Source organism: Amphimedon queenslandica, unplaced genomic scaffold (genome assembly GCF_000090795.2).
Source record: "Amphimedon queenslandica unplaced genomic scaffold, v1.1 AMPQUscaffold_13366, whole genome shotgun sequence".
Lineage (NCBI taxonomy): Eukaryota > Metazoa > Porifera > Demospongiae > Haplosclerida > Niphatidae > Amphimedon > Amphimedon queenslandica.
Window position 1 is genome coordinate 134,428 of NW_003546398.1, and position 16,748 is coordinate 151,175.

The 16,748-nt window shown below is 37.5% G+C and overlaps 2 protein-coding genes across 4 annotated transcripts; both read right to left on the reverse strand.

Moving 5' to 3' along the window:
* Positions 1-6,098: 6,098 nt before the first annotated feature.
* LOC109582659 (uncharacterized) lies at positions 6,099-11,724 on the reverse strand. 3 transcript variants are annotated; one of them, XM_019997498.1, is made up of 8 exons: positions 8,909-11,724; positions 8,116-8,856; positions 7,896-8,058; positions 7,758-7,852; positions 7,552-7,707; positions 7,391-7,501; positions 7,166-7,334; positions 6,099-7,121 (listed from the first exon to the last, which is right to left on the reverse strand). In XM_019997498.1, the coding sequence occupies exons 2-8, from the start codon at positions 8,266-8,268 to the stop codon at positions 7,033-7,035; spliced, it is 936 nt and encodes a 311-aa protein (XP_019853057.1). In that variant the 5' UTR covers positions 8,269-8,856; positions 8,909-11,724; the 3' UTR covers positions 6,099-7,032. The 3 variants fall into 3 exon arrangements, with proteins under 3 accessions (XP_019853057.1, XP_019853058.1, XP_019853056.1); XM_019997499.1 differs by having other exon boundaries at positions 8,116-8,510; positions 8,565-11,724; XM_019997497.1 differs by having other exon boundaries at positions 8,116-11,724.
* A 1,088-nt stretch (positions 11,725-12,812) lies between these two features.
* LOC100634483 (uncharacterized) lies at positions 12,813-13,693 on the reverse strand. The gene is made up of 3 exons (XM_011406095.1): positions 13,655-13,693; positions 13,206-13,595; positions 12,813-13,151 (listed from the first exon to the last, which is right to left on the reverse strand). The coding sequence occupies exons 1-3, from the start codon at positions 13,691-13,693 to the stop codon at positions 12,813-12,815; spliced, it is 768 nt and encodes a 255-aa protein (XP_011404397.1).
* Positions 13,694-16,748: the final 3,055 nt, after the last annotated feature.

Sequence of the window (16,748 nt, forward strand, 5' to 3'; positions counted from 1 at the left end):
GCAATAGCATGTCCTTGATTGTTTCCCAGAGCTTTATCATGTCAAAAAGGAGAGCGTGTGAATCATTTTTATCATCAATATCTTGTGACAGCAATGACTAACAATATTGAATGTCCTTGTTCTTTTGGATGCTGTCAGAAATGGCCAGATCAAAAGTACTCTTTTCAAAACTTAGAGTACCAGTAATGATTGCTGTGTGCTTCAATAAAAAATTTTGCATGGATGACACAATTTTAACGAATAAGAAGAGGACTTTGCCACTATTCTTAACTAGACCCCCTCGATTGACGATCTCAATCCATCTTCTCGTCAAATAAAGAACATCTTTATGATCTTCATCATCCAACCTTCATCCTCAACACTCATTTTCTTTAAGCATTCCACAAACAGCAAACTTCGCTCATCAGATTTTTTTGCATACTTCCTTATCAATGATTAAACAACATGACCAATGTACCTAGCTACGTTTACTTCATCAGCATTCATGTGATGTTCATCATCATTGGGACCGTGGCTGGCAGCTTCCTGAGGCAATGTTACTATATGATTTTCAAAGTAGATTTGAATGCACCTTTCAAAGACATCTTGAGACAGTGACTGTAGGAAAAGTGTGGAGTCAGGAGGGACATCACTAAGCTGACTGCAGTGGGATAAGACCATGGGCTGCAAAGACTTCCACAATAAATTCAGCACAAAAACAGCACATGACCTCATAATGTGAAATATTCAGCTTTGATTACTCTAACAGTACTCCTAGACTTGTACTTCTTCTCTGAAACAGCCTCTTTTTCTTTTTCAAAGGCAGCAACTAGTCCAATGCAAGAATCTTCAAAAACTGACATTGGCTGCTACTTAATAGCGACTTGCAGATAATCACAGCAACATCGCTTCTGACTGACATCTGGCAGGAGTATTTATCCAGCAAAGCTGTCAAAGAGCTTGTGACAAGCAGATTAGCTCGAGGCTTAGCTGCATTTTCATTATTTGCCGGCTGCCACAGCTTCTGCGGCCACCATCTTAAAGACAAGTCATGTTACGTCATTGCAAGGTCATCATTTTGTCATCCATAACACGCCTCTACCTGGACACTAACTCAGAATGTACCTATCTTTTACATGATTGTCGACGCATTGGTCGATACAATCAAGGCTCTCGTTCATCTTGTCCTATTCTTGCTACTTTAGCTCGACTGCTGATGTCTCTCATGTAGTATCTCTCTGTCATAACCTTTCCTCCTCCATCTTTGTTCGCCCTGACCTCTCCCCCCCCCCAACGGAGGAGACAATGATATATTCTCCTTCAAGAGAGACGAAAGCTTATCAAGTCTGGCATTAGAAGAGATTCAAAAAGGATTAAGGGTTCCAGTATTCATGTAAGTGGTGTCGTAGCATGTAGGGTGCTGAATAGCACTTTTGTGTATGATCAAAGTTTTAATAATCCTGTACTCAATCCAGTTGTGCCTGTTACTGATTCACCTAGTTCTCTTTCTCCTGTTAATGTCTCACCCAATACTGCCTCCCCTGGTACTGACTCTCCTCTGTCCCACGATTCCAATGAGCCCGTCTCATCTCCAGCTTCTGTTCCCTCTTCCTGACTAGCCCCAGATGGTTTCTCAGCCTGCCTCTAGAACGCTCGTAGCCTAGTCAATAAGCTACATAAATTTCAATCCTATGTATATTCCACATCTACCATATTTTGTGTCAATGAAACCTGGTTAAGCTCTGCTGTAGTCAATGGTGAAGTCCTACCTACATTTATACAAATGCGACAGAGCATCTAGAGGTGGTGGTGTTCTACTTGCTGTGCATCAGTCTATTCCCTCATCCATCATTCCTTCTCCCAATTTGGAAGTAGTTTTCATTCAAATCATTTCCTCCATACCACTGGTTCTCTGTCTTGTTTATATTCCTCCCTCTGCCAGTATTGGTTATGTTGGTGAGATCCTATCATTTCTTGATTCTATAATCTCTTCTTTCTCTAATGTCATTATTCTTGGTGACTTTAATTCCCTTTGACATCTGTTGGGACACTCTGATAGGGCAATGTTCCTCTTCTGAATCATTATGTGATTTTGTTTTTCGTCATGATCTCACTTAAGTTGTTAACTTCCCCACCCATACTTGAGGTAATATCCTTGATCTTATTCTATGCACTCCTTCTACTTACAATTTTGTCAGTGACCCTTTTGCTGCCTCCTCTAATCTGCTATCTCTGATCACTCTCTCATTTCATTGCTTATTTCTCTCTCACTCAAACGTACTGTCTCTCCAAGTTCCTCATGGTTCTATAATTATAAGAAAACAGACTTTGACAAGTTGAACTCATTCCTACTAGATTTTGACTTTACTCCCATCATGGAATCCAATGACATTGATTTTATCTGTGCTTTCCTAAAGGAAACCATCCTCACTTCTATCTCTCTTTTTACTCCAATTGTTAAGACTAAGAAGGTCTAATTGCCTAAATGGTTTTACTCTGGTATTCGGCATCAACTCCACTTAGTACGCTCTCTACATAAACACCACAAGAGACACTGTACCTGATAATTTCATTAGTCTCTCGTCAGCTGAACGTTAACTCCAGCTCAGTAGACTCGATGCCCGGAACTCATATGAGGGTGGCCTTTTCCAGGATTTTATCTGCTCTAAAAGTCCTAAGATCTTTTCCTACATTCGTGACCTTTCTAAATCCAGCAAAATTCCATTTGTCATGCACTATGAGTCTTCGGTAGCTGACAATCCTCATGACATAGCCAATATGTTTAACAGTTACTTTCACTCTAACATTGGCCCTTGTACAACTGTCCCGTGCCCTCCTATATATCTGCCTGAGGAATCTCTCTGTTCAGTAGATATTTCCCTAGATGATACCTGTAATGCTCTGTGCTCCATTAATCTTAACAAGGTTAAAGATGGTGACAATATTCATCATCTATTCAAAACCTGTTTTTCAGGCCAAGTGACTGGCATTGTCATTACATCACACCTATTTTTAAGAGCAGTGATCATTCGCATGTTACCAACTACAGGCCCATCTCCATTCTCTCATCTATATCTAAGGTTTTTGAAAGGATAATTCTTGACAAGGTATATGATTTTGTGTCTCAGTCTTCGATTCCTAACACCCAATTGGCTTTATGAAGAATCGCTCAATGGTGAAACAGCTACTTATTCACACTTTCAACATCCTAAAGGCGTTTGAGGTCAGTGGTCAACTTGATGCTGTGATGCTCGACATATGTAAGGCTTTTGATACAGTACCCCACGATCGCCTACTCATAAAACTCTGGCAGTGCGGTATTAATGGTTCTCTTTGGCATCTGTTTAATAGATCTCAATGTGTTGTCATTGATGGGCATTGCTCCAATTGGTTACCTGTAAACTCAGGGGTACCTCAAGGCAGCATACTAGGGCCACCTCAGGCAGCATACTAGGGCCACTTCTATTTGCAATTTACATCAATGATATATCTGTCAGTGTTTCCCATTCTCAAACCCTCTTGTTTGCTGATGATACCAAAATATCTAAAGTAGTCTCAACTCTTTCTGATAGTTCCCTTCCACAATCTGATCTCAATAATGTTTTCTGTGGAGTCGGGACTCCAATCTTGCTTTCAATTCAAAAAAGTCTTTTTATGTGTTTCCATCAGAAAAATCAGTGTCATCAAGTATACCACTTGGGTTTCTCTGCTATCAGTCAAGTCTCAAGTTGGCATGATCTGGGCATCTATTTTACTGAAGACCTATCTTGGTCCATTCACCTCAGATCTATAGTACAGAAGGCTTTTTCTAAACTCAGTATAATACAGAGGACCTTCTCTCAGGATGCACCACCTATCGTCAAAAGACAATTATATCTCTCCTTGGTCAGGTCACAACTATCGTATGGCTCTCAACTTTAGAGACCCATGTTTCAGAAGGTCATTGTTCTAATTCAGTCTGTACAACGTCAGGCTACCAGGTATATACTTAGTGACTGGTCCTCAAGCTATCATGAGAGATTAATTCACCTCAATCTTCTGCCTCTAATGTATTATTTCGAGCTACTGGACATTTTCTTCTTTGTTAGCTGTCTATTCCATCCAGATCTCAGTTTCAGCATCAATGATTATGTAACTTTCTCCAACAGCTCTACCAGATCTACATCCTCCTTCAAATTAATGTTTAAGCCATCATCTACTAGTTCAGCACATCACTTTTATTTTTCCGAATAAGCAGGTTATGGAACTCACTTCCTCCTATTGATCTCTCTCTATCTCTCGCTACAATTTAAGTAAAACTAAAAAATTTATTTTGGTCATATTTTTTCTCATTTTGATTCTCCCAATCTATGCACCTTTCATTTCATTTGTCCATGTTCTAAGTGTCACTCTCTTAATACTGCACCCTCAATCCTTGCATCATGATCTGTTTTCCTTTTTTCTTTTTCTTTTTTTACCATTTTCTAATGTCTATTGTTATTATCTTCTTATTGTCATAAATAATGTATGTATTATTATCTCAGGGTACCAGTAGTCCTTGCTGGTAACCCTTCAAGACACTTCAATCTGGTAGATTTTATTTCTCTGTATGCCACATGTTTTTGAGTCTTGTAAATTTGATTAATAAATAAAATAAATATAGTTCAGTAAAATCATGTGATGTATAACTTTTTAAAAACAATTACAACAAGTTCAGTTATACAATATTGTATCATCTCTTTTAGAAATTATTTGATTATCCTATAAAATTCAGTATTGCTTTCATTACTGTTATTCTGAGAGTTTCATTACCACTGGTCACAGTATGAATGCACGACATTTGCCTTTCTCAAGATGTTTTAAAGGAAATGTAGTGTTGTCAATTCTTCAACATTCATATCTATCTGCTATAGCTTTTATAGTAAGAAAAATAATGATTATAAGCGATCATAATTAACAGTGAACTTTCAAAAATGTCATCATTTAGTGGCCATATATGGTGTCTGGAATAATGTGCTTTTCAGTTTGACACTTTTATTTGGATGATAAAATCAGCAGCTTAGATTTCAAGTCTTTTTGCCATATATATACTCTTCAATAGCTTTAAATTCCATTATTCATTATTTTTGTTCTAAATATATTGCTTTTCTAAAAGCTTCTAAATCTACGAGACTGAGCCCATTTGTTTTGTACACAACATGTTATCATGCCTGAATCAGCATTTTTGCCACAAAATAACAGACCATGTCTAATATCCTTTACTGGTACAGCCATGACACATCTTATAGATCATGGCTGATATTCTGGCATGTATCAATACAAATTTTATCATGATTGTATCATGGCTGATTTTTGCAGTTGTATCACGACTGATTACACAAAGACCATGATTCAGGACTGATATCAGTATGATTCAGACTGATACCAGTCCTGATCTAAGGCAATAACAATTGGTTGTGTATTCTATCTAGTTTTATGATAGTCTATGGTTCTGTTCCACATTCTAGACACTCAGAAGAACGCTACGCGTTCACTCTGCATATGTCTGTGTACGTTCCGCGTCACTCGTCCCACATTCTTTGCAGCTTTCTGCATTTTAGTAACAACCCCGTGGTTTTGTAAAATTTCGAGGCGTGCTTCTCGCACCTCATCATTTGCCAAAAACCTCCCTATGCCCCTAAAAGTGACAAAGTTTCTGTACCTTTTCTCCAAAACAACGAACATTTAAGCTAGGAAAGAAATACAGAGAACTGGTAATACATTGCTTTAGTTATTAAAACTGGCTAGTAATTGCGTTGATATGTTCTTTTGAAATCCTATAAATCTGTCCTTCTCTGGCAAGACTTGGCTCTCCTCCTTCCACTATTGTATTATAATATCAATTGTACGCAGAAAATTAGAATACTGAAATAAAATATTGAAATCAAAGAAATAATAGATTCAGTATTCTCGAACCTCTCTCCTAATGAAAGCAGGTACTGACTCTACTGGTATAATCTGTCTATACTACCTCATCACAGGAAGACAGGAGGCGTTAAGTGGAGTAAAAAAAAATGATTCTATAAGCTCCCATAACATCTAAATAATTGCTAATATGCACCACCCACCCTGGTCACTCCCTCTAGCATGTATTCACAACATTGAAGTGGGCAGCTATTGCAAGCCAATCATTGAATAAAACACAATACAACAGGGTAACATCAGTAGACCAACAACATATACAATCATAGACCATAACTAACTCAGAATTTAACAAAAAAACAATCACAAAAGGAATACACACAAGTGCGGCAGCCAGTGGGTTGGGGACCTGTCAGTTTAGAATTATTTAGGGACACTGGGTCCCACTGTCACTCAGGGGAAAAACCACCACTTGGTATTCCTGTGGTGGAAAAACCTATGACCTCAACCCCTGCTACACACAGAACTAATACAGATACACACAATGAATAATAATACTTGTAATCATAATAATAATAATAATAATAATCAGCAATAATAATAATAATAATCATTAATGTCCTAATAACTTAAAATCACAACTCTATATCAAATGGGCAGGGTCACAATGATTGAATAGAGTCTTTTTGAGGTGCCGTGCCAGTTATTTACCTAGAAATCAACAAAAAAAACAATTTTTGTTAAGGAATCAAATTACGAGGCGGGTGGGGAGGAATAAAATATGTATTAGAATGATTTGTAGTGTCTGCTTGCACTGTGATGCTCCATAGACTGAACTCTTGACATATTCACGGGGTATATATAGATACCCCTGCAAACCCTTGTGAAAAATCCCACCAAGATCTTGCATGATAACTTGAATAATCTTGCCAAGATATAAAGGAAGATTGTGTTCGAACTTTCCATATCTTGTAACCAAGAATGTGTAAGATATAGCATAATCTTGCTATCAAGATTACAATAAGATATTACATAATCTTATCTGTCATATTTCAAGATTTTGAAACAAGATATTACATATTCTTTCGAGAATTAAATTAAACTATTTTTGATTAATAAGTCAACAGAATAAATATCAGAAAAGGTTATAGTAATACACGGCATAAATAATCGTCATTCAGTTTTCACATCCCTACATTTCTGATGCAAGGATGACACCAACCTAGTGTGCTCATAATCAGGATATCTTATCCGAATACAATCTAAAGAACACTTTAATTCTTACATATTGATTTGAAAAACATACCAAACAATAACTGAACCCTTTCAGGATCAAGAGCAGGCTTAGTACTCTTCTTTGACTGTAACAAAATACCATTCTTTTGTTCAGATTTCGTAATAAGAACATCTAGCAGGTTACGTCCATAGGCATTTGAATCCTTTGCTTCAATCTTTAACAAATATATTCCATTCTTCTGCACAAGACAAACTCAATAGTAAAGACATCCTAAACTTTAATATTTGTACTTACACAATATTTAGGATTGTCTTTGTTGACTTCATTAATGTCCTTTGAATCAACAATTTTAGCGAGAGTATCATGTAGATCATTAAGTTTTCTATCCATTTTTATTAATAATTCCTATGATGCAAAATTTGCAAATTGAGTATTAAAAAATGTTACATGCTTACATAAACATTTTCAATCCTTATATTACTCTCCAGCGAAGGTACGATCATTAAACTATTATTTAATGGTGTTGATCTATTTCTTTTATCCACATCCTCCAGAATAGAAGATGCATCATCTACTAATGCCTGAGTGTCAATATCCATCACTCCACTAGTCTGGAAATAAAAGTTGAGATACAAATAAATACTAGTTGAGCAATGCATACCCTTTTGGCAAGAGCTGCACTGTTTGTCCTTGTCATTGCATCACCTTTCTTTGTAGTCTTTACATTAGGCTTTGACTTTTTTACAGGTGCAGGTGCTAATACTATGTTTAAAGTTTTAGTTTAATGCAGAATGATTACTTTTCTCCCATATTGTAACATCATGTGTCTTGCCGTCCTTAGGACAATATATGACTGCCTGGCCATGAGTAAGGGTCTGCTCATCTAAGTCTTCTCCGTTCTCCAAAGATGTTGCAGCTTTGTTACAAAGTTCCTGTCTGGTTACATCTGACTTGTATTTTATCTAATCAGAAAATTTAAAGCCTGATTTTAAATTACTTTCATAACAGATGCAACATACCCTATGCAGTAGCTTTCTTTGGTGGTTCAACCTGGCTCTCTGATAGGTGCCATGGTAGTTTTCTTTTTCTCCTTTCATTTTTTGGAGGTGTTGGAGGAACGTACTGTGGTGAATTATCTGTATCTCCAATTGTTTCATCTGAGGAATAGCCATTGTTATAATCCATTTCAGTAAGAAATCGGGAGCTAGGTGTCTTTTTCGATCTTGCAGCAAAAGTCTGCATGTGGTATCTACTGAGCATGCTCATTCCATCTTAATAATAATAGATCTAGTTAATAAATAGGACAAAAATGGCTGCCTCAGATCAAGCTACAGAAAATGCTACTACCTCAACTAGTACATCAAGGGGCCCTACAGAGCTCACCTCTATGATAGCAGTAAAGAAGTTTCTCGAACTACACGGTGGAGATTTTTTAGAGCAAGGTGAACATTATTAGTGATTGACTCACTGACTATATATGTCCCAATAATAGACTTGCTGTAGAAACTACCAATTTCAATCATTCTGAAGCAATGAGGGGTGAAAGTGATGAAGATAGTGACAGCCCCAGTGACATGTCAATGTCTGCTATTGGTGATTGTTCCTCAGACAAAGAAATGTTTCATGGACAAGGTTGTAGCGGTGACATTCTAACTGATAGGGAATATGATTATAATGACGAACAAGCTGAAAATTTGGATGGAAACATCTCTGACGAATCAAATGACAATGATGTTGAAGATTGCTGAGTTGATAACAGTCTTGAAGAGGCAAGTTATGAGTATACTATAGATAAAGATGAATTGTTCTTACCTCTTTATCCTGGTGCGAACATTTCAATATGTGGTGCATATTGTGCCATTATGAGCCTTCAGTCAAAATGCAGTTTGCCTTTTACTACAGTTAGTGAGATTCTGAAATTGTTGCTGCTACTATGTCCAGCAAACAAATTACCCAGTTGTGTCTACCATCTACGAAATTTTTTTTCAAGATTTCAATCTCTGAAAGAAAAGACTAAGTATTGCCCTTATTGTTAGGAAAAGTACGTTGGACGCTCATGCTCGAATGCACAATGCTCATACACTGTCTCTGAACCAGATGTTTTTATTCAGATGGATGTGGAGAAACAAATAAGGACAATTTTTAATTGTAAGTGCATACATTCATGAAAAATAATGGTAAATTTTTTTAAGTGATTTTTGTTGAAATTATTAGAAATTTTCATTCATGCATGGTTGGAGTTGATGAAACTAACATAATTGTTATTCTGTTGTCATGACTATATATACCTGAATGGATATTTGTAACTGATTATGATTAGCTACTGGTCAAATTAAAGATACTGTAGCTACTAGTCAAATTAATTGTTATGATGCCAATTGCATGTTGTAATTAATACCCTTGCATGCCATGTGATTAAAATAAAAGATTTAATTAATTACAATTATAAACATTATTGACTTCAACATCAGTTCTATTTACACTGATATTCCTGTAACCCCAGTACTAAAGATAATACCATACCGTTTAGCGGGTATATTTCGTCTGGAAAAATGTTCGTTCTAGCATGGTTCTAGAAATTTTCATTCGTTTTATTTTCGTTCTGAGCAGCCATTTTACACACGTGGCATTGAGGAAACGCCCTTTTCGTTTGGAAAATGTTCGTTCCACAAGGAATGAGAACAAAAAGAACGAAATTAAACTCGAATGGAATATACCCACTATACAGTATCATATTTACTAATATTTATTATACCCATTAGGTCAATCAAAAGACATTCAATGTTGTTCACTAGCATCAGACGTTAAGCTGTCCGGATCTTCACCTTTGCAACATGGGAAGAGTTTTTCAATTGTTCTGAGCACATTGGTGTTACACTCAATACAGATGGTGTGGCATTATTTAAATCATCACGCGTGACTATGTGGCCAGTATATCTAGAAATCGTTAATTTTCCTCCTTCTGTTTGATTCCGTACTGAAAACACAGTAATCTGTGGTCTTTGGGTTGGAAGGAACAAACCAGATATGAAAATTTTGTTGAGTCCCACATTAGAAGCTATTGAAAGGTTACATGTCATTGGTTTAGATTTTGTTAATTCTGAAGGTTTGAAGAAAAGCATTCGTCTCAAGCTTTTATTTGGTGTTTTTGACTTTGTAGCAAAAGCTAAAGTTTTCAATATGGTACAATTTAATGGTGCCTATGGTTGTCCAACTTGTGTACATCCAGGAGTACATCGAAATAACCGCCATTTGTATCTTCTTTGTTCAACATACCCTTTACGTACTTTACAGAGTATTGAAGCAGCACAAAATAAAAGCAATGAGACAGGTGCAATTGTAGATGGGATAAAAGGCAAATCTGTGTTGCACGGATACTTAAATTTAGTAAATGATGTGCCGCCAGATTACATGCACTGCGTCCTAGAAGGTGTTACTAAATCACTTTTAATGTTCTGGACAAACTCAAAATACAGAAGAGAGCCATTTTCAATAAGACAACATCTATATGAAGTTGATAATGCTTTGCAAGCACAAACTCCGCCTACAGAGTTCACTCGGTCGCCACGTTCTTTAATAAAAGACCTTTCCTATTGGAAAGCCAGCGAATTTTGAGCATGGCTTCTTTTTTATTCACTTACATTACTGCGTGATGTGTTGCCTCCCCTCTACTTTCACCATTATTCCCTACTTGTTTGTGCTTGGCATATTTTGTTGCAGAAGCATATAACTTATACATAATGTGGAGCTGCAGAAGAAATGCTGAACGATTTCTACAAATTATTACCTGAGCTATATGGAGAAAATAGCTGCACCATTAATGCACACACATTATCTCATTTGACTCATTTTGTTCGGTTATGGGGACCATGCTGGACACATTCTTCATTTTCTTTTGAAAACCACAATGGCACGCTAAAAAGAGCAGTACATTCTACACGCAAGGTTGCTGATCAACTTAATTTTGGTTTAGATATTAAGCTTACTCTACAAAATCTTTACTATGATATAGAGTTAAGGGAGTCAACAGACTGTTTGCAGTTTCTTAATATTCAGAAAAGTCGTTCAACTATATGGACTAAGGTTACTCAGGGATACACCATTGGTCGAGTTAGAACTTGTAACTTAGAGTTGTCATATTTTCAAGAATTAAGGAAGCTTTGTGGAAGTGCAGAACGGGAAGTTAGAATATTTGATAGATTATTTCTAAATGACTTTATGCTGCAAACAATTGATTATTATGAAGGGCAGAGAAAATTTTGCAATGCTTATTGTTCATATAAGTTTGAGAATGAAGCAGAAATGTATGGAGAAGTTCAGATGCTTGCCGAATCTTCCTATGTTGGAACTGTTGCTTTCATTAAGCCTTTAAAAACTACAACATCGAATATATTAAAATTTTCGGGTCAACCTTGCCATGACATTCTAGATTTGTATGCACAATATGCCCTTGTTTCACGATTTGTAATAGAGATTGAAGCAAGTGCTGAAGTTCCTGTATTGGCAGTATCAGTGAAGTACATAAAATCAAATTGCATAAAAATTTCCCCAGCCAATGATTCAACCAAATTTTACATAGTTACATTACCCAATAATTATGAACATTACTAGTTATGATAGTTAAAACGTAACATTTTTGTTATTAATCTATAATATAATAATAAATTGCAAAGTTATTAATAAACATGTTGTAAAAGCAAGATCATTTAAGATCACTAATAGACTATACACATTTCTATCCTAATAAGATCACCAAAGTTCATGTAAGAATACTAAGCATGTTGCAAAAGCAAGATCTCCTAAGATTTCTAATACAATATATATATTCCTGTCATAATAAGATCACCAAAGTTCTTGTAAGAATACCAAGCATGTTACAAAGCAAGATCTGCTAAGATCCCTAGTAGACTATACACAATTCTATCATCATAAGATCACCAAAGTTCTTATAAGAATACTAAGCATGTTATAAAAAGCAAGATCTCCTAAGATCCCTAGTAGACTATACACAATCCTATCATAATAAGATCACCACAGTTCTTGTAAGAATACTAAGCATGTTATAAAGCAAGATCTCCTAAGATCCCTAATAGACAATACACAATCCTATCATAATAAGATCACCAAAGTTCTTGTAAGATTGATGTGAATATCATCAAGATCACAAGTGACGTGATTATGAAAGATCTTACAATAAATTTCTTTTTAAAAATTTTGAGATCTTACAATATTGTAAAGTATTTTCTTATTTTGAAAATAAAGACTATGTATGATCTCATAAGATCTTATATCTTGTGTGATCATGTAAAATCTCATGTAAGATTAGTTAAGAATTCAGCAAACAAGATTTTCCAAGATTATGTACCTTACAAAATCTTGAAATTTCATGCTAAATCATATAACATCTTGTAAGATCTTGCTGGAATTTTTCACAAGGGAAACCCCACCTATGGGTGGGTCAGTATAACATCCTCAATTTGTATGGGAGCTCATTTTCCGCCTAATTCATTACATTCAACAGACAGAAAATATACTTCCCACAACATCCAATTAATTGTAATATGCACCACCCACCGTTGTCATTCTCTCTAGCATGCATTCACAACATTGAGGTGGGCAGATAGGCAAGCTAATCATTGAATAAAACACAATACAACAGATAACTATAGGACAACAAAGGGTCCATAGCCCAAGTCAACCACATCACCACCACCACTTACAACCCAAGTTTCCTTGAAATTTTCAGCCTTGTCTCCACAAAGTCCTTTACATATCCATCCTTGGCCATCTCCGATCTCCATCGTTCATGTCGTTTCAAAATTCGGTCCTGAACCCCTTGATCTGCAGCCAACATCGCTCCACCTGCTCTGAAACTACGGGTACCAAACAAAGATGGGTCATACCCAAGAGACTGAAGCTTGGCTTGAAGTAGCTCTCTAATCCTAGGGTAACTAAGGGATCCCAATTTCCTCAGTTTCTCTCCATTTCTTGAGTGAACAATAGCACGAAACAACTGCTCTGTACTGTTGGAGTTGATAGCAGCTAGTTTGAAACACTGCTCAAGTCATGTCCAAGGGCAAGTAGCAGAGCCAGAGCGTACAACCACTACCTCATCACCTTGGTGTAGCTGGTCAGTCTTGCTCGATAGAATCTTGATGACCATGTAACTCGGGTAAAACTGCACATTCCAACAACGTAGACTGATCACTTCATCAACTCTTAGAAAAGCCGAGAATGCTACGAGAGCAATAGCAACTGTCCTAGCCTCAGAGAGGCTAGGCGATGAACCAGCTGCGTCAACCAAATCTTTTAACATAGCCGGCATTATAGGCTCCTTCTTCTTCCAAGGTTTAGCCAACAATCTCTGTAAGCTAGCAATTACTGTCTTAATGAAGGGGTCATGTGTGATTGGTTGTGAGCCAACTGTCTGGTTTATCCACAACACAGCATTAACTGCTTCCTCCACAGCAGCTTTAGATTGAGAGTGGACCGCAATATGCTGCAGGTACAACGCAAACTGTAACGGGATTACCAGAAAAGCTTGGATCTCTTCCTTACTATCTGCCAATCGCTTTCATTTGTCGAACACCCCGACATACTTTCTGACAGTGCTATCCGCTTTAGATTTTATCACAGTCTCCTTAAGGCCTTGTGCTAGGGACTGCAACTGAGGGTCTATGATCTTCATTAACTCCTCACAAGGTCCCGCGTGTAAAATTTCTATATAATAATAATAGTAACAGTAACCATAATAATAAGAGTAATACTTATCACTAAAGTGTGAGCCATATAGACCACAATTCATGGCTCCAATGTCACCGAGAAGATATTAACAATAACAGTAATAAACTGATATGAACCAACAATATTAGTTGTAAGCAAAGTAAATGAGTGCTTGCAATAAAACAACAGCTGGACTTTATAAATACAACGGACCAGATAGGCACCCATAAGGATAAACAATGCAGCAGGCACCCAAGAGCCACAATACAGGACAAAGCCACAATGGGATGTAGAGCTAAATCAATTCAGCTTATAAGGTCAACCTTAACTTGACCTTTACCACTACCTACAAAGGCAGCATCCCAAATTGGCGCCTCAGCACAATAGCTACAACCAAAGTGGCTACTCAGTCCTGATAGCTAACTAGTAAATTACACTTCAAAACATACTAACATACACCTCACAAAAAAACTGCTAATCTGTGAAGTCAACACGTAAACCTAAGACTCTTAATGTAGGTATCCCATCCTTAAACAGGCAGGATCCCCGTTTTCCTTCAACAAACAATCCAGGCTCTAATGGCAGGTAAAAGTAATCTTTAATAAATTTCTCCAGGCAACCATGCAAATCCCAAAGAAGGGGCCAGAAAGTGGCTGAAGGCCACTCGGGTACAATCAAGGTACCAACATACTTGCAACATCTGGCATGAAACAACAAACGTGGTATCAAATAAATAGGGGGGCAGAAATAATTGTTCTCCATTTCCCAATTAAATGTAAAAGCATCTACAGCTTCGGACCCGCTATCCATAAACCTGCTATTAAATCGAGGCAACTTAGTGTTACTGGAAATAGCGATCCTGTCAATGGTATGGGGCCCCCACTGAGCCTCAATCAGCTGAAAAACTGAGCATGATAGTCCCCAGTCATCATAATCTACAATACAGCTGAAGTAGTCAGCTACTTCGTTCTGTATCCATTCCAGCTCAATTATGTTATTTTGAATAGCCAACTTGAAAATGGCAATTGTTTCAGACTGTAATTCGGTCTTCCTGCTCCCTACCTAAATTATATGAGCAACATTCTGATTGTCTGTGAACCACCTCACTCTGTGATTAGAGAGCTCAGTCGCAAATGCTTTGAGAGTCAGTGTGACTGCTCTCAATTCCCTCCATGTAGAACTCTTAATAGATTCTGACCAAAGCCTGTGTCACTAGCATCCGAATAGACAACTCGTACAGCAGATGGGGTCCACTATACTTGTCTGCCATTGAAACTACCAATATTGTCAAGCCAAAACAATAACTCATCCTTAGCTTCTGCTGTAACAGTAATACTGTCATGCCAAGACGACCTAGATTGAATCAAGAAGTACAGAAACCTTGTCCTAAGCCTGGCTATGTCGCCTAGAGCTAGACACATGGATATAATTTTTCCTACAACACTAGCAACTAGCCTAACTGAATTCCAGTTACAGTCCATTATAGTCTGAAGCAACAGTTAGAGTGCCTTAAGCTATTCTTGTGGCACTTTAATTATTCTCTGATCTAAATCAATATCAAAACCTAGCCAGGATGCATGCTTAGGTGGCACAAAATTACTCTTCTCTTTCTTAATCACTAGGCCCGCTTTTACCAATGTATCCTCTACTAATTTACTAGCAGCAATAGCCTGGGATTCAGAAGCTTTAACTGATACTATGCCATCGTCTAAATACAGCACTAATCTAATCCCACAAGCCTGAATATACTTAACTACATGCCAAAGCAATTTAGTGAAAATAGAACAAGCTGTTGATAATCCAAATGGCAGCACAGTAAACACATAAAATTTGTGCTCCCACTGAAAACCTAAATATGTCTGATGCTCAGAGTGAATATCTACATGATGGTACCCAGATTTTAAGTCAAAAGTAAACAAATAGGCATCTTCCTCAAAGTAATCTAAGGCTGTTTTAAAATCTTCATACTTAAACCTGCATTTCCATAAATACAAATTCAGGAATTTCAGGCTGATAACCAGCCTCTTTTTTCCTACAGAATCCTGTACAACTAGCAATGGGCTACAGATAAAAAGGTTTCTGAGCTACAATTTTAGCACAACCATTATCTACAAGTTTTACAACTGCTTCAGTAACAAAATCTACCTTGTCTTTAGTAGAACTATGGTTAGGGGCACCGTAACTAGGTGGTGAACATATAAGGGGCAATCTATAACCGTTCTCTATCACATCTATTATGTAGGGAGTAGCAGTCAAAGCATCACGCCAAAATACAATATACTGTTTAAGATGCCCTTTAACATTCTCGACCCCATGCTCACTAGCTTCCCAATATCTACATGATAAATAAACATAAGTATCGTCAATTCTCACCACACCGATCAATCTCATTCTCGATATAATTACAACCATGGGGAGGATACTGATGTGATGACAACTTGGGGCAAGAGCTCTGAAGGTGGCCCATCTCGCTGCACCGAAAACGGGGGCCAATTGGTCTCGAACAACCCGCGCTACCCAAGCCTCTCTCCTAGTAGATGGGCCCAGCGAGAATCTTCCCCTGCTGGACTAAATGCTTCTGAAGTGCTGCTGGGGTGCCCTAGCAGTAGGTGGCAGAGCTAGTGGTTTGGAAACCAACTTCTTAGTAGCTACAGCTGCAGATGCAGCTGCTCTTCTCGTCCTCATTCTCCGCTAACAAATCTGACTCATATTCTTTCACCACCTTCCAACCATTCTCTGATCTGTCTGCCATTCTAATCAGCTTCTGTCTGTGGGTCACTAGCTTCATACCTTTATCTAGGCTCCTCTTCGTCTTGGCAATAGACAGTGTAAGTGCTTCCGGGGGAACGGGAACTGTTTCAGCAACTAAGGAAGATATCTCCTCTAGCTGCTTCGAGGACTCTTGTAGCTGTTCCTCAAGCTTCTCGGC

Coding starts and splice junctions, on each gene's coding strand:
- LOC100634483 (XM_011406095.1), bottom strand. CDS start 13,693: ATGTCGGGGTGTTCGACAAATGAAAGCGATTGGCAGATA. Junction 13,596..13,654: donor ATGAAAGCGATTGGCAGATA/GTAAGGAAGAGA, acceptor TTGTACCTGCAG/CATATTGCGGTCCACTCTCA. Junction 13,152..13,205: donor AGCTACACCAAGGTGATGAG/GTAGTGGTTGTA, acceptor TGACTTGAGCAG/TGTTTCAAACTAGCTGCTAT.
- LOC109582659 (XM_019997498.1), bottom strand. CDS start 8,268: ATGGCTATTCCTCAGATGAAACAATTGGAGATACAGATAATTCACCAC. Junction 7,708..7,757: donor GTGCAGCTCTTGCCAAAAGG/GTATGCATTGCT, acceptor TTTTATTTCCAG/ACTAGTGGAGTGATGGATAT. Junction 7,122..7,165: donor AAGGGTTCAGTTATTGTTTG/GTATGTTTTTCA, acceptor AGTGTTCTTTAG/ATTGTATTCGGATAAGATAT.